General features: G+C 36.3%; 1 protein-coding gene across 2 annotated transcripts in view; it reads right to left on the minus strand.

Annotated features, from left to right (window-relative positions):
* The window catches only part of Srbd1 (S1 RNA binding domain 1), a 192,486-nt gene that overhangs the window by 1,525 nt on the left and 167,507 nt on the right, over positions 1-23,454 (minus strand). For both annotated transcript variants that reach the window (XM_070025511.1, XM_070025512.1), the window contains exons 17-20: positions 20,743-20,849; positions 19,617-19,793; positions 18,418-18,597; positions 2,497-2,681 (exon numbers count right to left, since the gene is read on the minus strand). In XM_070025511.1, coding sequence (XP_069881612.1) covers positions 2,497-2,681; positions 18,418-18,597; positions 19,617-19,793; positions 20,743-20,849 — 649 coding nt within the window. The remainder of the gene's footprint in view (positions 1-2,496; positions 2,682-18,417; positions 18,598-19,616; positions 19,794-20,742; positions 20,850-23,454) is intronic.

Genomic DNA, 23,454 nt, shown 5'->3' on the forward strand with positions numbered 1-23,454 from the left:
GTACATTTCTCTGTTCACAAACACTGTCCCCTAGAAGGTGGGCATAAAGCATCCCAAGGAATCATTATGGCTCTACTAAAACAAAACAATGACAAGTGTTTTATGAAGGAGACAGTGAGAACTAACAGTTTAAGTGGGGCTTGTAAATTATCTGTGGTCTCCATTTATCCATGCTCTTCTTACACCCCTTTCCTGGGATTACTGAATGTTGACTTTAATAACAAAGAACACGTTCTATGCTTGGATCTCCTCTTACTAAGGCCTCATTTTCTCTCCACCAGTCCATTTCCTTTTCCTCCACAGCTGTTGGCTTTATCCTGATTACTTGTTAGAGCTATCCTTTACATTTGTATTAACAACTGGTCACCTCTTTCTTCCCCTTGCCCAGTCCAACCATTCTAAAACCAGGATCTTACAAAAATTAAGTTTGTTCCTGTAAACTCAAACCAACCCTTTTTAAAATCCTAAATCTCATTTTCTTAATAAAAAAGAACATGCTAAAATTGGAACTGATCTCCATAGAATTCCACCTGACGTTAAAGTAGGAAATTCAAAGAGAAAAAAAAAAAAAACAAACAACCTGCTGTAATGTAATATCACATTGAGCAAGCGATGTGCCAATTCAAAATGAAACTAAGTCACTGATCAAGGCCAGGGGTAGGATGGCCTCTGAGGTCCTATAAGGCATTGTTTTTAATGCTTGGAAACTCTTTTCTTCCCCCCCCCCCCGCCTTTTTTTTTCATAAGTCCAGCTGCTGCGCATTTCCCCAGGGGTTGCTATCAGCTGCTTGGTTTAATTCTGCATGGAAAATCAGAGTCAGAAACTACTTAACATGTTCCTAAAGACAGTGTAGGCCACTGAGAAATTAGAAAATCCTCCATGTACCATGCAAATGTTTAACACTTTGAGAGCCAAATCTGTATGTATTCAGTCCTCTATCACCAGCCTGCTACTGATGAATCCAACAACAGAAATGAACTTGTAACCAAAGCATTAAGGAAAATGGAATTATGTCAATGAGAAAACTGAAGACAGAATGACTATGGGAAAAGGATGAAGCATTAAGGAAATGTTTTTGCAAAAATGAAGAAAAGAGACATACATAACTATTGTAATGGAAACACCCCAAATTTGCCTTCCCCTTTGGGAATCAATGCACTTAGTAGTAAAATGACCTTTTCCAGTATTTTGAAAATTATGACTTATTCTAGGATAAAGGTCAGTTCCAAAGTATGCTTAAAGTCTGTCACACTAAGAAACACTTTAATAACTGGAAAGCTGAGTCCAGAGCTCAGGCCCACCTGTCTCTGCAAAATGAAGAGGTAAGGGCCCCTTCTTAGCTTGGTTAGTTTGTAGATCATATGATCAGAGTATTTATCTTTGCTATAAATTTACAATGTCACTGTGATTATCAATCAATCAACAGCATAATAGAAAAACAAAGATGGAAAATAAAATCCAATGAGTATACCTATATTTGTCACTCTAGTGCAGGGACATATTTACATTACCCAATTCACACCCAATTTGAGATCCACCTCTCTACTTAGCATTCCTACTTGATCTGTCCATGAATTTATACAAAACGAACTTGGCTTTCAAATGGAGATGGATTTGTTTGCTGAAACAACCATTTGTGTAAAGGATTACCGTAGAGGTTGCTACATCCATATTTTTAGCATGAATCTTACTGGGTGTTTGGTTTTCTCTTAACTTTTTTTTTTTTATTTATAAGCTAGACAAGAATTGATGGAATAGTACAAAAGTGTGAGTATGTTTTATGATTCTCTTAAACTTTTTCAGGAAGCACATTTCCACCACCTCAATATAGTCTAACTCCAAAATGAAAAGTCAAGCCCTATTTATAGTATTATCAAAACTGGTCATGACATTCAAGTGTGCAGATTCATTTAAATTTCAGTGGTTCTTATTCAAACATCCTTAGGAAGTAGGCCATTTGATACCTTAATTCTTTTTCACCAGGTCATTGCTCTCAACAACTATGGATATTATACTTCCCTTACCCTCTACCTGTGCTGAAAGTTGAGAGCACTTTTCATTAGAGGAAAAATCAACACAGAGATATAATCTTATTTGTTGAATGTAGTCATTCACACAGAATCCATAACTTGTAAGGCTGTAATTTAGGAAGAAGATTCACTTTCTAGCTGTGGCTAGGATGCTTTAGCTTAGGCTTCTAGCTCCTCTGACACTGAAAGAGCCTACAGTAGAATGATGAAAAGTCTATTCCTTCATACATACAGCAGTATACATGATGCATTTAGCCCAATGTAGGGAAAACAAACAGTGTACAAAGAGTCTGGAGACTCCGTCTCCAAAGACAAACTATATTGGCCTTGAGGGATAGTTACTAATTTCAATTTTTTCCATATACAGAATAAGTAGTTTTGCTTATGGCATAAAATTGTTAGGAGGATCAAGGGTGATGCTATGGACTACACAAATGCTAGTGCTGTAATTCAAATTCAACTTACCTGTTCGAAAGTCAAAGCTTTCAGGCTGGCTGAGACCATCCATGATGACCTGTAAGGTTTGTGCTGATGTTTGCAATCGTTCTGCAGTCTTCTCTATTCCTTCCTTTTCAAGGGATGAATTAATTTTTTGCTTCATTTCAGGTTTTCCTATCTCATATAGTGTCCCTCCGATGAATGATAAAAATCTTTAGTGGAAAGAAAAGCCCAACATTTATCAGTAACATCTTTTCCAATTTCCTTACATGGGTCATCCTAAACTGTTTGTCTCAGATTTATGCATCTTCATCATCAGTCTTTACTGTGGATATCTTACATGTCTCATGCTATAAGAAATAATCTATCTTGGGGATATTTTTATAGGAATATTTTACAGTATAATGACCATTATACTTTAGTATTTTTATATACACAGGTTATCTATATTCAACTCATGTTTCCTAAAGTTTCAATTAGGAAAGCATCTGCATTTAAGTTACCTAACAGACAAACAATTTATTGATGAACTCAAAATCCAAGGAAGTATGCATCAAGATTCACAGCTTTTGACAAATGACTCTATTCACAAGTCATATTACTGCTTTTTACTTCTGTGTATCTGTGACAGCAGTGTTCTTGTCAATATACTATCAGTCTAATGACTCTTAAATTCCACCATGTCTCACATATTCTTACATATTAAGAACAAACTATTAAAAAAAGTGAGGGTGTAGCTCAATGGCAGAGTACTACTTACACTTGTGAAACCCTGGTTCAATCAAGATTGAAACAAATACACAAATACAATGAAAACAAAGGGGATATGTAAAAGAAAAATGAATTTCCCTCTAAAATGAAGACTTTGATGATATTAAGATAAATATTACCTTTATAAGTCACAAAGCTGTAATATTTGCAAAATAAGATTAGCTGCCTTTTAAGATTTATTTTTGTGGTGTTGACTACTTTCTCTGCTAGCACAGATGCCTTTCTACTACTGACCTTTGGCATTCAGGAAAAAAAAAAAAGGACCCACAACAAGTAAAGGATTACAATACATTTTTCTTCAATTTTAAGTGGATACTGGGCTGTAGCTTCCTTTCTTGACATACCTTGGCTGAGTATTTTTCTACATCACTAAGCTCAATTTCCTATGATTAATGGCACTTTAAAAATGTCAACACAGTAATCAGAAAGATAGTGATACTAATGCCTTCAAATCCCTTCCTCTGAGGATGTCTCTGAATATAAGAAGGAAAAAGGGAAGCTGCTGAAGGGTTGTCTATAATAAGAATTGGGAGATATCCCACTTGGCAGGTTGCTGCACCATCACAAAAAGACTCTTATGATTACAAGTCTAGTTTTGTTCAACCAGAAAAATTCTCTTTGGTAATACTCCAATACCAATAATCTTGGATCTACTGGAGAAACATTTCCCATCTTTTATTTAACTAGGGTGCTTCTTTGGGTCCTAGTGTGCGACCTTCTATATTTCTTTTTCTTTTTTTCAGAGGGGGGGAGAGTTGATCATGGAGCTTGAATTTAGGGCATAAACACTGTCCCTGAGCTCTTTTGCTCAAGGCTAGCACTCTACCACTTTGAGTCGCAGCATCACTTCTGGTTCTCTGGTGGTTAATTGGAGGTAAGAGTCTCAGATCCCTGTCCGATCTGGTTTTGCACTGGGATCCTCAGATCTCAGCCTCCAGAGTAACCTTCTACATTTCTATTACCATATTTTTGTTTTTTAAAAAGAGGACAGATTCTTATATATCTAACTAAATAGCTTGAGAATCTATTTTGGTTAATAATCTAAAAAACTTAAAGCAAGAAGTGATGCTTAATTATTCTTGAGAATGAACTTCCAGGGAGACATACCCCCAAGTAAAGTCTGTGTCCACAGCTTCCTCAGTACTCCAAGAGGCAGCTTGTATATGTAGTGCTGACTGATGGGCAGCAGTACACAGGTTTCTGGTGACAGGGTCTAGCAGCTGGCCTTCTGATTGACAGGCCAGATGACACATGACAACCTCTGCCTGCAGCCAACTTCCTTACACAACTTTCTAAATAATTCATGCCCTGCTGAGCAAGCTTCCCGGATATTCACTGTCTTAGCTTTACTGGCCTACAATTAGCTACTTGAACATCTTTCAAATCCTCAAGATTCTGGCTCACACCCATTTGTTAAAAATGCCTGAAAGTGTGTTCATGGGCTGTGAATCTATAATAGCATCTTACAATTAGTAAAGGTAATTAATGGCAGAAACTTCCCAAAGCACTGCACAATTCTTGGCCTTGGGAATACAAGTACTTAGCCAAGGGAAGGAGGTGTGTGGCGAGGGGGCGGGGGGAAGAGTAGGTGGGGGCAGGAGGAGGGGAAAGAGAGAGACTAAAGTAATTTCCATATAAAGAATTCTGCTTATAGTGATTGCAAATGTTAAGAGGAAAATTGGTCTGCTTAACCTATTTGGTATATCATTTTCATTCATTTACTTTCTCTCTCTCTCTCTCTCTGACACACACACACACACACACACACACACACACACACACACACGTCTAAGCGCACTAGCAACTGAAATCAATAAAAAAAAAAACCCACAAAACACCAAGTTTGCTCCTAGCTAATGCTACCTATTGATCAACTCTATTTTTAAAAGTTAAGTGCTTTTTCATTTTGAAAACTTTCTTAAAGTTAACAAGGTCACAGAAAAAGAATAGCAAGCAAAATGGAGAGGGACTATAAAAGGAACTGAGAATGGCTTTGTAACTGACCTCCCCCACTAGATTTCAAATACACTCAACTGCATAGAACATGAAGCAGTGATTTATTTTCACAGGCAGCTCAACAGGTTCCTTAAGCATTAAAAAATATTCCACCTATTTTAAGTTTTTATGTTAGCATTAAGAAGTAATACTTAATATAAAGTACTTCCTAGTTCAAAAGTACCAAATAAAAATATACTTTAAGCAGCCTAGAACACAGAAAGTAAGTAAATCTGTACTGATATTTTCATTCAGTCATGATAATAACCCTAAAATAATCCATGTTGTCATCTGCAGGTATGACACCATACAGGGCAGGAAAACTGAAGTTCAAGCAGGTTGCATAACTTGCCCAAAGTCATATGATGATTCCCACTTACTGCAGTTTCATGTCTTACCCAAAGGAACTGCCACTGAATATAAGAATTCATGTGCTTTAATTGGTTAAGAGAGAAGACACAATAATTTTAGTAATATTTTTCTAATACAATTTGAAGGCAGATTATTTTTAAACCCTTAGACAGTTAACACTGAATAAAGCCCAGAGTACTATACATCAGCTTTTATTTATTTATTTAGTTGTTGTTGTTGTTGTTGGTGGTGGTGGTAGTGGGGCCTGAACTCTGGGCCTGGGCACTGTCCCTCAGCTCTTCAGCTCAAGGCTAGCACTCTACCACTTGAGCCACAGCACCACTTCTGGCTTTTTCTGTTTATGTGGTGCTGAGGTATTAAACCTACCGCCTCGTGCATGCAAGGCAAGCACTCTACTACTGAGCCACCTTCCCAGACCCTATACATCAGCTTTTAAATGGACAATTCTTTCTAAAGTCATTCAGTTATTAAAGTCATAGTCTCATTTTCTCTGGAAGGCTTGTTCCGTTAGCTGAGGTCTGCTGGTGAAGCTGCTGTTTTTATTTAATATGTAATTTCATCCATCTTACTTAAAGTAAGAAAGTAGCATAAATGCAACAAATAAGCACATCATGTTCTTTTAGCACACATCTGCACAAAGTTAAATACAGACCTTTCAGGAGAGATAATGCTTCTTTTTTCAAACAGGAAGCTATATAATCTATGACTGCTGATATTTTCAACATAAACTTGGTACAAATGTAAGAATAAGAAGAATAAGAAAAATCTTCGTACATTTTTTTATCCCAAAAGAAAAAGAAATGCTCTACATTCATAAGACTTCAGACATAGCCACTCAGCTTCATGTAATCATTTCCAGCATGGAGATTTAGGAGTTGAGGGTTTGCTTCATTACATTAAAGCAACATGATACCCCGCAGTGCACGGAAGAGCCATGGTGATGCAACACACTTTAAAAACAACTTAATATTAGCATGTGCTTTGTGGGCAAAACATATGATTTATAACTCTACCAAGACCCATGCTATAAGGACAAAGTACTATTAGTTACCTACCTCCTTTCCACACTTTCTAGACTTTCAGGCTTGCTTCTTTTTGTCCATTAATTAAATCCAGTTTTTAAGCAATTTCATTAATAAGTAAAAAATTAAATGCAAGCACGTAATCATTTTGAAAATGAAAGGAAAAGACAGGGCACATGATAGCATGACAAGGGGAGATGTAATGATTTTAAAAGGAGAGTCTATACTATATCACTGGTCTTTTAACCTGTGATTAAGGAGTAAGTGGTAGGGCACTAATGTTACTCTAAAAGTGAAAAGTGTTACTCTAATAAAAAAGCTATTCCATATATTTTCAAGTATATTGTTCCTAACATGAAAGATTGAATACGATTTAATGTAAAGTAGAAGCGCCCACTGCTCCTTTGTTAGCATTCACAAGGAGCTGGAGGTACACAGGTGAGTGTATGCAGTATGGATTCAGTGTGACTTACAGGACGAGCACAAGCTTTACCTTATCTGCTGCTGCAGTGGTCAAATGAAAATGTCACTTTAATCATCATTGATGATTCTTTTTAAATTCCTTTCTAATCTAGTCAAATCAAGACACTGAACTGGGCTATAATCTTTAAAAATTTGTGCCGCTGCAACTCATAGTAATTGCTAATTCAAGCAGAGTGCATTTATAGAGAGGCTCATAGATGCTAGTGGAGAGCTAGTGAAATAATATCTACATTTTTCCCTAGCTTTTTAAACATCTACAGAAACTTAAGAGCAAATAACACTTGGTAAGAATGTAGAACTACCATATTACACAAACATTGAAAATGTAACTCTTTCAAGGATTGGGAACAGGCTTGTTATGAAGGTGTTCACAGACCCTAACCTGAAAGTAGTTTTCAACAGGATGGAATAGGGAGACTTTGTAATGTCATTGCTTTGTACCATTTTAAATTCTGTGGAACTTACTAAATGTCCACTTCTACCTTGAGACAATTACACATGCTCAAAAATTGAATACTGCACTGCATTAACTGCACGAAGGAGAACCTATCTTTAGAAAGCTGTTCTATTCAAAACTTTATATTCTTTAGCAATTTAGTACAGGGAATTAACTTTGTTTTAAAAGGGGGCCAATGAAATGTCCTTATAAAGAAAAGTCTTCAAATTTAAGAGTTATGTTGATTTTCCTTTTAGAAATAATAGTTGAAGACAATGCTTAAATAGTTAGACCAAATCACTAAGATAAGTGAAATAATAACCAATGTCATAGAAACAGGGAAAAGTGCACCAGAGTATATGTTTAAAAACAACCAGGCTCACTGGAAGGGTGATGAAACTGGGTTATACTGTGGTACGTTGCTAAAATCAAAGCTCTTTAAACAAATGTTATGAAAAGCTGAAGCCAATTAAAAATAATTTAGAAAAGCATACTTAACTTTATTCAATTAATATTTATTTCCTATGGAAGGGGACTCTACCAAAGGTGACCCCAGAGCTTTTGCCTTGAATGAGCTTACAGTCTAATTTTAAGTATTGAGAAAGTAACTGGAATCAAACTCTCCATTTTTTGAATCTGTTCTTTTAGAGGCAAGATTTTATAGTTAGATAAACAGATAGCACTCAATAAAGATCATCTCATTTAATTCTCTGAAAATTTTATTGTGGGTGTAGATTTTCAGAGAAAAGAATTAAAGCTCAGAGAGACTAATTGGCCAGCCCAGGATCACACAGCTGACCACAAAGTTGTAGCTAAGGTAAAAGTTACAATACATCATCTTCATTTGCACTTCTCCCCATTTACTTTTGGGTATTTTTCAATGCAGACAGAAGATTTAGATTTCAGATAAAATTTGGCACCCAGGACCACAGCCTGGGAACAATTTATTATTATTTTTTTAAACCAAATTTGAAAGAAAAAAAAACTTTGGTTCTTTTTGAGTTACTAAATAAGAGTCAGACAAAATTAAGTTAGTGGTTTCAAAGGCTGCAGATTGTATATAGTTCAAAAACTCTGTGTTTAGAATTAATATAATTTAATTTACTGCCTGTAAAGCCATAATGTGGATTTGAAAAAGGGCAAATAAAACAGTAGTATTCAAAGACACACACACATACATAGACACATACACACAGAGAAGCTAGTGATAGGAAGGCTGATATTAAACAGCTCTAGCATGACTAGGGAGCACGCTTGTACATTAGAGGTAAAGGGCCTTCTTTTGGAAACCACCATTTTTATCATGAATGTCAACCTGTCAAGAAATTCTCCTTTCAAGAAAACATGAACATAAACTAAGTGTGGTGGGTCAAGTCTGTGTTTCTAGCAACATGGAACACAGAGATCAGAGGTGATGGTTTGAGGACAACTTGGACAGAAAAAAGTTCCTGAGATACCATCTCAATCAAGATACCCAATGACTAGATGTGGTTGTGTGTACCTGTCATTCCAGTGACACTGGGAAGTGCAAATAGGAGGGTCACAGTCCAGGCCAGCCATGGTATAAGGCAAGACCTGTCTTGAAAATAATCAAGGCAAAAAGGGGGCTGGTAGAATGACTCAAATAGAAGAGAACCTGCCTACAAAGCATGAAGCCCTGAGTTCAACCCAAGTACTACCAAAATGTATTGACATGAAAAATGCTTAATATTTGCTATGTATGTCTGACAAGTCCCTTGCTGTCATCTGACCAGGTAGAGGTAGTATTATTCTGTTTAAAGAGTGAGCAAGTGAGGTCAAAGTCACTTGATTCTGGTGACACAGAATCAGAAGACAGTCTGAGATTAAAATCCATAGCTAGCTTGGGGACAGGAAGGGAGAAAGAGATAATGGAAAACTAAATCAATACTGTACTGTGGGTCAGGCTCCAGACTGAGTGGTCTAAACTTGAAGAACAGAAAGGAGAAGGGTAAATACTCTGGCAACAAAAGAGACTGAAACAAACACAAGTTTTTGGCTGGCTGTCAACTCCCTCTTCTCTTCCACTGGGCTCTAACAGGTTGCTCCAGATACACAGGCTGAAAGTCACCATTTCTTCCAATCTTAAGAATCCATATCAGCATAAACTAGTAGTATTAAAATGCCCCAAATTACATCCAGATCACATAGCAAACAGCATTTTTTTTTCTATTGAGGACTGTCTGCTGCAACTTTCCCATTTTTCTTTTGTGGATCAGTTTGACAACTCCTTCTCATCCACAAGAAAAATCTAAGCAACTGCTCTGTCCTTGGGGGCTAAGTATTTTACATATATTAACTCATACAATCCTCATTTCACAGACAGAAAGTTCAGAGAGGCCAAATAACATTCCCAGGTCAAGTACTGCAGGATTTGAACTCAGGCAGTCTGACACTGCACTGACTCCAGGCTGAGCCAGGGGACAATTATGTGGAATCTCAAGTCCTTGAATTTCCTAGAGTCCTCGGAGTTTAATGGAAAATTTTTCTGTGAGCTGTTCGTTAGAACAGTGTGTAAGATATCCAAAATGACAATCAATTCCTAAGAAGGCAAAAGCCCGATAGCAGGTGGATTCTCTTTCCTCATTTTTTTTCTTTTGGTGAGGGTACTTTTGAAAATATGATGAATGTTACTTTCTGGGACACACAGTAAGACGTTTGGGCTTTAAGTATTAATATACCTCTCTTTTATGATATGTTGTCTCTTTTTTGAAAAGGTAATCTAATATCATCTATTCATAGCTCAACAAGGTGTTACTGTAGGATAACTGATACATACCCTGAGTCAGTTGATTGTCAAATATCTGCCTAAATACCATCAAACTGGTGAGCAAGTCCAGAAAAATATGAGTCTTTCAAATAATCTCTTAGGGTTGTTTACCTAATTGTTATTTTATAGCATTTGCAGTAGAATTTCTTTTCAGCAACTTACCTAAGAAAGGTTTGGCCATGGCTGGAGTTAGTGGCAATGCTTGTGTAGGACAAAGTTGTGGTGAACTTTAGATATGGGAGGTATGCTTGACATAATAATGCAAAGGACTCATCCCTCAGATAAATTACAAATGATAAGCCTGAATGTAAGCATTGAAGCTGTGAGTGCTATCCTCCTACTGCTGCTGTTTAACTCCCTGGAGAGCAAGTTAGAGTTGGAGAGATGGTTATACAATCTGTGAAGGCAATTCAGAAAGAGCTCCAGGAGGCTGGATTCTTGAACAGGAAGTAGAAAGAGACAGAGACAGGAATAGGCTCTCCCACAAAGGCCATTTGTTACTATTTGGCTTGAGTTAAGGCAAGATCTCCACCTCTGCCTCACCCAATCCTAACTCATTTTAGCCAAAGAGCAACAATTAAAATCCATATTTTGTTTGGGTTATTACTACTTTTGGTCTTAAAAACACGACATGAATTACAGTATATTAAGTATAACCATCATTTGGTTTTCTTACAGAAGTTTCTCCCCTTCCTTAGGCAAGATTTTGCCAAGTTTATGTGATTATTCCTGTCTTGGCTTGAATTTAAAATTTATAGCTGTCTATTCTCTTTAAATATACTTTTCAGCATTGATTATAAGAGTTAGAAATAGTCCTATCATCAACACGGGAAATACCATAGTCCTAACATTCCAGTAAAGTACTGATATAAATCATTCCTTGATATACATTTACCTAGTCTGCTGCAAGGGCCCTGCATACTATAGCCCAGGTTATACAACCACTTCTGGAAACTAGTCTTTCAAAATTTTTCCCTACTAGCCAAAATGGGAAGAACAAATACCAGCTAATGCTTTGTCAACCTAAGTGCTGAGTGACAGTCTTGACATTAAATTTCCTGGCATTTTTCAAGTTAAACCAAGAGCATAACAACTTTCAAGCTTAACTATCTGGAGTGAATCAAATTCTTAATGCAGTAGATTCTTTGGCAGAGTGCCAGTTCTTACTGTGACACATACAAATCAGCATAATCTGTGGCACAGAGCATTGCCTCCTGGCACCTTCCTTACTCAAGAGAAAGGTGAAATCTGATCCATGCATTGGCTCTCTGGATCAACCAAAATGGCAAGACAAGAAGAGAGAAGGTAATAGGAGGTGGGGAATTGTAACTCTACATAGGCTGTTTCTGAACCTAACTCTCTTCATAATTTAGCAACTATTTCATAGTATTAAGCATAATTGAATTAGACAATATGGACATATTGAGATACTTTTTGATATAATAATAATAATAAAAAAATAAAACAGGAAGAATTTTGTTTCCTGTGAACTCTTCAAGAGCCTGGGCACTAAACATGATACTCTGTGAAGACAAGTATGTATATAGAAATCTAAAGGTCCTGAAAGGCCCCCAGATCCACAAGGGATTCTGAAAGAAGTATTGATTCAACATGTGCAAATGTACAAGGCACTGCCAGGAAAGGAAGATCTAGATGATCTATCAACAATTTTGCTTATACAACTGCATTGAAGTAAACATTTCACTTTGTCCTATTAAGCTTTCACCTTCTGAGGAGTCCCATTTCCTTACTATTCTTCTATGTAAACATCTTTCATCTCTATTTCTGTCATTTATTCTTTCAATTATTATTGCATCGGTCTCTGTTAAATGCCACAGATCTAACAGTAAACCAGATTTGCATGTTCCCTACATCACTGAAGCTTACTTTCTAATTATAAACTAATCTAAATTGCCACTAGCTTAGCAAATCTTGAACCAAAGTTTTCAGACAGATTATTTATTTTACAGAGATTAAGACAATTGGTGAGACTCAGATTTACTTTAACTATGGTATTTTAATGTGTCATATTTTTTGACTATCCAAGTCTGTTATGAACAAGTAGGATAAAAGGCATACTGAGGGTCATATCAAAATTTGCCAGAGGTCATCAGACTAAAATAGGTACTGAGGAAGTAGAGAGGGGAGAGAAAAGGGGGAAGAGGAAGGGGTAAGAAAAAGAAGAGGGGTGAACATGGTTACATTATATGTATACATACATTATATGTATGTATAAAAATATCATGGCATCTGCACTAAACATGTACTGACTTTTTCTTGTCTTCATTCCCTAAACAATAGTGTAACAACTAATTTATTAGATAGCATAAGTACTGAGTTAAAGTATGGGGGAGGTATCCAATTGATTCCTATAAAGGACATAAGCACATATTTTGGTATTCACAGAAGGATCAGAAATAAATCTTCTACAATATCTAAATGACCACAGTAAAATAAATAAATAAATAAATAAAATAAAAGTTGACTTTTTTTTGGTCTGTCGTGGGGCCTGGGCACTGTCCTTCAGCAATTCAGCTTAAGGTTAGCGCTCTATCACTTGAGCCACAGCGCCACTTTCAGCTTCTTCTGCTTATGTGGTGCTGAGGAATCGAACCCAGGGCCTCATGCATGCAAGGCAAGCACTCTACCACTGAGCCACCTTCCTAGCACCCAAAAGTTGACTTTTTAAATCACTAAATGACTCAGGCTAAAAAAAAACCATGACCTTGATTTCCCAAAATATAAATATGCAAGTATCATAAATGCATAAGCAAAAAGACATATTTCATATTTTTCTATGTATGATGTAATAACATTAAAGCCATTTACTTTTCTATTACATTGCTGATAAAACAAAAAATACAATTTATTACTACAGAAATTATTACAGAACTGAAGTCAAACTAACAATGACCCAATCATACCCTCTTCCTTGGGAAGACACTTAGGTGAACTATATGGGAATATGAATTAACTGTGCGAAGTAATACACAGACTAAATGACTATTATAGTCATCATAAGAATGGCTATCATAGCTCCAAATTAGATAATAAGAATGGCAAGCTTAATTGAGTAAATTACCAACTTTATCTCCAGATTTTAAAGTACAGGAGCTAAATTGTATACAAAAGAATTTTTTCTGCAGTATCTACAAGTGCCTGTTTCTGAGAGATACAGATGTTTCCAAAGGAAGCATAGAGAGAACTCAAATAACCAGTAAAGCATTAAACTACATGTGAAAAGTGGTCCATATGAAAACTGGCAGAAAACTCCTATCTAACAGAAAAAAATCAAAGCTGTCCAATCTTAAATAACAGCTGATGACATTATACATGAGTAAATTATTTGGCGATGTGTGAGAAGAATCACAAAAGCCTTCAAACTTTTGACAGAACAATACTACTTCTAGGAACCTAAAATAAGGAATTACTACTAAGAGCAATTATTATAAATTATAGCTCAAAATCAAGATGAAATATTATCTAGCCTTTAAGAAGCTTGTATCAGGGCTGGGAAGGTGGCTCAGTGGTAGAGTGTTTGCCTAGTACTCACGAGTCTCTGGGTTTGATTCCTCAGTACCACATAAGCAGAAAAAAGCCAGAAGTGGCGCTGTGGCTCAAGTGGTAGGGCGCTAGCCTTGAGCTGAAGAGCTGAGGGACAGCGCCCAGGCCCAAAGTTCAGCCCCCCACAATCAATAACAACAACAACAAAAGTTTATATCAGTTAGTTGTATATGGAAATTTCACTTTAGTAAGTCTTATATCATCTAGCTTTTTAGTAAAAGGGATATGCAGAAACAAATCAACTTGTGTTTAAAATAGAAAAAAATGTATATCATAATATTTATATACACTTATAGAAACAAACAAAAATGTAAAGTAAGATACTATGCTAGTTATAGTTCCCAAGGAGATGTTGGAATTACTATAAGAAGTCTATAGATGTATATGCATACTTGCATCTTCCCAAACAACTCTCAAAATACAATTCCTATAACACCATAAACATTTTTTATATTAAAAATATAAAATCAGGGCTAGGAAGGTGGCTCAGTGGTACAGTGCTTGCCTTGCATGCATGAGACCCTCGGTTCAATTCCTCAGCTCCACATAACAGAAAAAGCCAAAAGTGGTGCTGGGGCTCAAGTTATAGAGTGCTAGCCTTGAGGTGAAGAGCTAAGGGACAGTGCCAAAGCCCAGAGTTCAGGCCTCACAACTGGCAAAAATAAATAAACAAATAAATGAATATAAATAAATAAAATCATGTCCTAAGGTTCAGAACAAAAGAGGAATGCTTTCTCTCAACACTAACATTCAACATTATACTGAAGGTTATGGCTATTACAAGAAAAAAAATTAAAAGCATGAAAGTTTAGATGGAAGTATTTAATATTTTCATTAACCAATGCTATTGAAGTAAGTTATATAAGAAAACTCAAGTTAATAAGTGAATTTATCAAGTCTTCAGGAAAGTTATTATGAAAAAAACAATTGTATTTTTACATATTATAATCAAGTAGCCACAAAGTTAAATTTCGTTTACAGTAGTGTTTAAAAACACAATATATTTAGTAAACTGCATGTAAGATCCATACTCTAAAAACTAAAAGTATGGAGCCTGGCACTGGTGGTTCATGCCTCTAATCTTAGCTACTCAGGAGGCTGAGATCTAAGGATCATGGTTCAAAGCCAGCCCAGGCAGGAAAGTCAGTGAAACTCTTATCTCCAATAAACCACCAGAAAATGGAAAGTGGCACTGTGGCTCAAATGGTAGAGTGCTCATCTTGAGCTGAAGAGCTGAGGGACAGTGCTGAGCCCCAGAGTTCAAGCCCCATGACTGACAAAAAAAAAAAAGCCAAAAAACTAAAAGTACATTGCTTAAAAAAAAAAAGAAAGAAGACCTAAAAGTAAATGAAGGACACACAGAATGAGTTCATTGGTCAAAAGACTCAAATATATTAACTTTTCTTTTCCTTTCCTTTTTGCTTCCTTTTCCCTACCTCTTTACCCCTCTTTTTTTGTACAGGTACTAGGACTTGAACTCAGGGCCTGGATGCTGTCCTTCAGAATTTCACTCAAGGCAGGCAAGGCTCCAACTCTGTGTTTTTGGTGGTTAACTCTTATCTTTGAGACTCTTATCTCAAGATAAGAGTCAAAGACTTTCCCCGCTCTGAAATGTGATCTTCAGATCTCAGCCTCCAGAGTAGCTAGGATTACAGGTATGAGCCATGGGCATTAGGCCCCACCAGACTTGTTAAAAAATAGAAGTGGATAAAGTGATTTCTAACATATATAGGAAAAGCAAATCATCTAGAATTCGTAAAGAATATTTTAAGAACAAAATTAGAGAACTTACACTATCCAACTTCAAAATTCAGTATCTGCAATAATCAACGGGGTGTGGTATTGACATAAGAATAGACAAATAGATCAAAGAGGACTTAAACTGAAACACCAGTACTGTCAGACAAGACAATGGTGTTAAATAATTGAATGTTCATAATAGAGCAAGAAAATAAACCTTGACCCCTCTACTTCAAAATGTACACAAAAAGAAATTTAGATATAATACAGACCTAAATGTTCAGGTTAAAATACCAAGTTTTTAGACAAAAAAAATCAAAGAATATGTTATCACTTGAGTTGGGCAGTATCTTAGCACACAGAACGCAATCAATTAATCTGAATAAAAATATCAAAAATTTAAAATGCTACATATAAAAAATACCAATAAAAATAAACTAGAAGAAAATAGCTGTAAAAACATATACATGCCAAAGGACTTCTACATTTATACAGGATGTGTGTGTGTATGTGTGTGTGTGTGTGTGTGTGTGTGTGTGTGTGTGTGTGTGTGTGTCTGTGCGTGTGTGTGTGTGTGTGTGTGTGTGTGTGTGTGTGTGTGTGTATGTGTATGTGTGTGTGTATGTATTCTCTTCAGTCCTAGAGCTTGAACTCTAGGCCTTGGTGCTGTCCTTGAGCCACAGTGCCACTGCTGGCTATTTCTGTGATTAATTGGAGATAAAAGCTACATGGACTTTCCTTCCCCAGCTGGCCTTGAATCATGATCTTTAGTTCTCAGCCTTCTGTGTAGTTAGCATTACAGGCATGAGCCACCAGTGCTCAGCTAGAATATATATATTTTTAAAACTCCCACAGCTCACAGTTCATTAGTAAAAAGGCAAATGAATCAGTTAGAAAATGGCCAAATAATATGAACATATGTTACAGAAAAGAAGACATACAAATGCTAAATACATTTGAGAAAGCACTTAAGGTCATTAGGGAAATACAAATGAAAAATTCAGATATTACTACACAAACACTAGAATAGCTAAAACAAAAACTGAGCAAAATAGGGGCAGCACCCAGGCTGAATTAAGCTCCAGAACCAGCACACATATGTGCAAGCACCAGCATATGTGTGCACAAGTACACATACACACACATAAACACACACAGAAGAATCAACCAATTGTTTGCATGCTGAAGAATTTAACAGTGTATTAATATATGCAATTTTCCTGAAATGCATCCAAAATCTAAAATAATTTGGTTATATAATAAGTCACTGGTTTTGAATTAATTGAAAATTTTAAAGCTGATTAAATGTGCTATTGAAAAGTTGGTGTCTTTTTTCTTTTTGCCAGTACCAGAGTTTAAAACTCAGAATCTTGCTTGCTGGGCTTACTTAATTGACTGGCCCTCTAGCGCTTGAGCCATGTCTGTAGCCAACTTTTTGCTGGTTATTTTGGTGATGGAGCCTCACAAACTTTTCTGCCCAAGTTGATTTCAAATCCCTCTCATCCAAATCTTAGTCTTGTGAGTAGATAGAAATATGGTATGAAACACTGGCACTCAGTTAAAAAGTTGGTTCCTTCAGGTAAATTGAAAGGATGGGTAAGGTTAGGGATGAAAGGAAGAATAACAAAAGGGGTGACAATGATCAAGATGCATGTTAAACTGACATATTAAACTGAAACTCCTTTTTATAACTACTTAAGAACTTTAAAAAGTTGGTGGATGTGGTAGCTAACATCTGTAATACCAGGTCCTCAGGAAGTAGGGGTCAGGAGGATTGCCACTCAAAGCCTGTCTAGCATTAAGTTAGTGAGACCCATCTCCACAAACAAACTAGGCACAGTGATTCATACTTGTGGTCCAGTATAGGAAGTATAGGTAGGAAGACCATTGTCCAAAGCTCCCCAGGGCAAAATTTCCAGTCTAAAGTTGAAAATAATTTAATGTGAAAGGACTGAAGATGTGCCTCAGGAGGTAGAATATCTGCCTATGAAGATTGAGGCTCTGAGTTCAAACCCTAGCACTTCCCCCACCCCCAAAAAAAGTGCCAAAACATTAGTTTCTCTCTTTTTTTTTGGGGGGGGGGTCCAGTCGTGGGGACTGAACTCTGGGCCTGGGCGCTGTCCCTCAGCTCTTCAATAGCGCTCTACCACTTAAGCCACAGCGCCACTTCCGGCTTTTTTCTTTTTGCTTATGTGGTGCTAAGGAATTGAACCAGGGCTTCATGCATGCAAGGCAAGTGCTCTACCACTGAGACACCTTCTCAGCCCACTAGTGTCTCTTTTTAATGCTTAAAACTTCCCTTGTACTGAAAAATCTCCCCATATTTTTCTGTGTTAACATGTACTCACTAAAGCACATTATTTCTCCTATCCTGTAAAAAGCCATCAGGGTAATGCTTCTTAGGAAATCTGAGTTGGCTGTTTATACTTTCAAAAGGGCTTTATCTTTTGAAAAGGAGAAGTTTATGCCAGGTGCTAGTCAATTGTGTCTTGTTAATTTCCAAAACAAACAGAGCAGAGTGCCATGCAATTTCCATTACACACACTTCACCATTAGAGGCAGGGTTTATTAGCTTGACACGGCTCCAGGAATAATGGTTTCATTCCTCACTGAAATAAAATAATGTGCCACATAACTCAGCAATGCGGAACTTCTAAAAAATGTTGTCATGTTAAACATGGTCATATTTTTCAGTTCCCATTATGCCAAAACAAGGCCATTTGCTGCAGAGAACTCACTCTGGGCATGGAGAATTCTCCCAGGGGCCTCAGGCTTACCTCATTGCTATGTCATATGATTCTGGGTGAATACAAGTCTGGTCCAGAGGATTTGGCTTCAGTACAACATCCACTGTCGTTTTGCTCCTCTTCTTTCCCTGCTTCTCACCTGTGACCTCAACACCTGCTGAAGATGTCACAGCAGCTCTGTGACTTTGGCCTGAAGATACAGTTTGCTGACTAGTGCAGTCATTTAAAACCAGGATCAAACAAATTTTTAAAAGGAGGAAGTTGAACAGAAAAGAAAAGAGACATTAGTTAAAGACATGCTTATTTCTTGGCAATACAAATTATACATAAACAGTGACTATTGCTTCATAGAAACTACCACTTATTTGCTTAAACCATGCTTAATAGGGCTTTCTGTTACTTAAAGATAAAAGCATTCTTAACAGACTCAGGCTGTATAATTGACATTCTAGGAGAAAAACAGAAAAACAGAGGGAAGTAAAATAGTAATAAAATGATGATGATTTCTGTGAGTGGAGGAAAAATGCAAGTTCTCAAAAGAAAGTACTGAGTACCGAACAGGATGTATTTTAGGGAAAGGCTCAATTGATATATCAAGGGACACCAGAATATGCATCAATATTTTCTTTTTAAGAGAGTAAAATAAAGCAGATTACTTTTAAAAAGAACCCAAATTAGAGCTGGGCACCAGTGGCTCATGCCTGTAAACTTAGCAACTCAGGAGGCTGAGTTCTAAGGATCAAGATTCAAAGTCCGTGAGATTCTTATTTCAAATGAACCAGAAAACCAGAAGTGATGCTGTGGCTCAAATTGGTAGTGAGCTAGCCTTGAACAAAATAGCTCAGGGACAGCTCCCAGGCTCTGAGTTCAAGCCCCACGACTAACTAGCATCAGATTTCTTTTGGTAAACATCATGTGTCAGAATTTAGATAGAACAATGTCTCAAAGGTAGTGAGAGAAAATGGCTTCAAATCTAGAATCATACGCCAAGCAAAGTTAGAATTCAAATAGAAGGTAAAATTAAAATCATTTCTAGACATGTAAGAACTTCATCTGAACTCCCTTTCAAGAAATTATTTCTTAAACTAAACTCCAGAAAAACCAATGGATTCAAGGAAAATAATAATATGGACTATAAAAAGTAGTATCTAAAATTTATGCAGTCAGTGGCTGGGTGACAATGATGAGAGAAGGTCAATACCATCAGAATTATACACTTTTATATTCACCTGCAAAATGTCTGAATATAATCCTGATTGATCCTGATGAAGCCGGCACACTGTTGGAAGGATTTGGGACCCAGTCCTTTTACTTTCTTCAGTTGTTCGCGGTTGATGAAGGGCCCATTTTTCTCTCGCCATTCAATAATATTTTTGGCTCTGTTGGCATTGAGCCCTGCAATATGCCTAAAAATTAAATGAGCAAACAATATGAGTAAAGTGAGAAAAAGATCTCATCTAAAAAGACAATGAGCCAAAACATCTGAATCATAAAATCAATTGCAATTACATGTTGTCATGTATCTAAATTAAGTTAATCCAAAACAGAGTTAAATCAAAAGGACAAAGAAGAAAGGGTGACAGAATGCAACGTGGTGATAAACTAGTTGCTATAAAAAATGTCAGCAAGAAAATACATAGTATTTCTACTCTATTCACATTCCCTATATTTATGTACACTTCAGTTTAGCTTACAAAGACTTAGCAGCAGACACTAGATATTATAATAGCTACATTTGGGTTGTATCACCATTCATGTTTGTTTGTTTGTTTGTGTGTTTGCCTACCACGTCTCAGCTATAGAAAGAGTTAACCTATTAAAAAGGTACTTTGCCATGAAAAGTTGAATATATTGTTAGATAGTTACGATGATATTAATAAAAAGATTATGAGTTCAAGGAGTCTTTTACCTTATTATGGAATTTCAGATATGGAATTATGAAATGGCTGTAGCTATGGTAGAAAAGTAATACCTTATTTAAAATATGGCATTTTTTACTGTTTCTGTTTCAGTTAAAAAGTTCTAGCTCATGTATGCAAGAGACTGTATTACTGAAAAAAATCTATTCTCTCTTTTCCATGTTAACCTTATTTAAATTCTATTAGTGACACTAATGCACTCAATGGTTTCCATATGGACTTCACTTTAGATTTGCAATATTAAAAATGATAATGTGAATTGTTACAATTCTTTCCTTAAATGATGTCTTCCTCTCTGACTGATAATCTAAAGTGATGTACAAATCCATAGATTTTCTACACTTGACAAACACACATGCCCTTGTTCTGGTGAAGTCTGGGACTGAGAGACAGTTAAACTCAAGATTCTATGATCTGCAGCCACAGACTTTCTCACCTTAACAAAACTTCAGAACAGATGTTAATGTCTACTCCCACAAAGCTCACACATTCTTCTACCACACTGTCCAGTGTTGCCTTGAGTAAAGTCTGGGATACATCATGCTGAAAAGACAAAGGCCAAGTATCAATCAGTAGTGACACAGTTCTGGGACTACTTGATAATTCTGTCCATACTTACTTTACTGGTAGTTGGCTAACACACACTATGGTAAATTTCTTCATTCCTCTTAAACACATTGCTAGCAGATGTAATTGAGCTGAACTTAAGGAACCTGTGTTTTCTTACATGTAAGCTACTCATATACATGACTTGAGCCTAAAAATTAGTATTTTTCCCTGATGTGAAATTCTGCCTAGAGAAGTACTTCTCAAATTTTATTTAGCTTGCATCAAAATCACCAGTAGGCACTGTTAAAATGTGGGTTAATCGGCACCACACCCACATTTTTGCTTCATTAGATCTTGGATGGGGCCTGAAAAATTGCATTTTAACAAGTTCCCCAAGTATACTGTAGCTGCTTTTCCTTAATTTTTTTAAACTAATAGAAATTTTATTGTTATTGTAAGGTGATGTACAGAGGGGTTACAATTACGCAAGTCAGGGAATGAGCACTTTTCTTTTGAACAGTGTCACCCCTTCCCTCACTTTCTCCCTGTTTTCCCACCTGATCCTCCCCCATCATTTTCAACATAGTGTCTAGTGAGTATCACTACTACATTTGTGCATCATTTGTCCCACCATTTCTGTGTTTTTCCCTTATACTCCCCCAAACAGATAAACTTACATGCAAGACAAACAGTACTGAAAACAAAACCAGCAACAAAGGAGAAAAACAAACAAACAAAAACAAAAAGCAAAAAATTTTCTTTCCATTCTTGGATGAATGGATCAAGAAAATGTGGTATATACACAATGGAATTCTATGCTTCCTTCAGAAAGAATGATATTGTACCATTTGTAAGGAAATGGAAAAGATTATATTAAGCAAAGTAAGCCAGATCCAAAGAAACATAGGTTGCATGCTTTCCTTCATTGGTTGTAACTAGAATGTGCATACAAATTTATGAGTAAACACAATGGATGGTAAAAAAAAATACACTTGGGACATGATGAATTATACAGGACATTCACACAGTTAGACCAAAGGATGATATTAATAGGAGAGGATCACAAAGGCTCAATAGTTATGTGCCTATGATCATATAAAATGGTATTTTTCTAAATTAACTACAAGAAATGGAAAGAAGAGTTTTTTCTTTGTGGGGTACTGGGAGTTAAACGTAAGGGCTTGGTCACGATAGGCAGATATTCTACCACTTAAGTCATACCCTTAGTTCTTTTGTTTGTATTATGTTTTAGAAATACTTTGAGGTCATTTGCTAAGAATACTTTAAACTCAGGAACTATAGGCCTTTTCCTCCTGAGTAGCTGGGATTATAGGCATGTACCACCATGCCCAGTTTCTAGTTTCCTTAGTTGTTCACAGGAAAACATTAAATTATAATAAGCGACAGAGCAATAAACATTTGGCAAATTGTACATTAAATAAAACTATCATATTTCATCAAATAGTAACCAGTAATGCTTATATGAATCATTGTTATTTGATATATCATTAAGAAGGAAATTACTACTCAATGCTTTCTATTGCTTAGCATTTTACCAGTTTTTAAAAAAAATACTAGAAGAGATCTTTTAAACTTATTTGGAATTTTTAAAAAAAATCATATAATAACCTAAACTAGTTAGGATATTCCTAAAATGTCTTCATATTTAGAGTTTCATTCTTCTGAATCACTCTTATACTCATAGTCAGACATAAGATTTCTGGGCAGTACTGCCTTTTATGCTTCCAAGCTCCTTGATTATATAGTATTTCTTTTCAGAGCCATAGTCTTTTGTCTCTGTGAATTTTTTTCTTTATTTTTCTTCTTCTTCTTTTTTTAATTGTGAAAATACCATACAGAGGGGCTACAATTACATGGGCAAGATAATGAGTACATTTCTTATCAATCATTGTTGCCTCCTCCTTTGTTTCCCCTTCTCATCACCCCCTCCCCCCCTCCCCACCCCGCCACCCTCCGACCCCGGGCCAAAGTTGTAAAGTTTGTTATTCGACATAATGATTTGTACATCTCATTGTTGCAATGGGTCCACCTGTATCCCTATTTAAACTATTTGCTTTTTCCGTTCCCCTCCACAAATTATATCAACATCAAATACAGTGAAAGCAGGTATTATACTGTGTGGGAGGGACATACAAAGCAACATAGAAATCATCTTATAAATATGTTAGAAACAATTGCATGAAAGAAAAAAAACATTTGAATACTTATCTTGGTGTTTATTTCACCTAACATCAACTTATCTGACCTTTTCTGCTTGTCTCAGACATATATATTAGTTATTGCAAACAAGGGAAACCATGGGACCTATGTTTCTTTGGGCCTGGCTTACTTCACTTAATATTTTTTCCAAGTCTTTCCATTTCCTAACAAATGGGGCAATGTCATTCTTTCTGATGGAGGGATAGAATTCCATTGTGTATATATACCACATTTTCTTGATCCATTCATCTACTGATGTCTCTGTGATTTTTACGTCAAGCTTTAATCATCCTTTCAAACTTTGATAAAAATAGCTCATTCTTAATCTTAACAGAGACTTTGAACCAGTTTCTTCTTTTTTTCCTTTTTTATTATTATT

This window comes from Dipodomys merriami, unplaced genomic scaffold (genome assembly GCF_024711535.1).
Source record: "Dipodomys merriami isolate MVZ:Mamm:240054 unplaced genomic scaffold, mDipMer1.0.p SCAF_17, whole genome shotgun sequence".
Classification (NCBI taxonomy): domain Eukaryota; kingdom Metazoa; phylum Chordata; class Mammalia; order Rodentia; family Heteromyidae; genus Dipodomys; species Dipodomys merriami.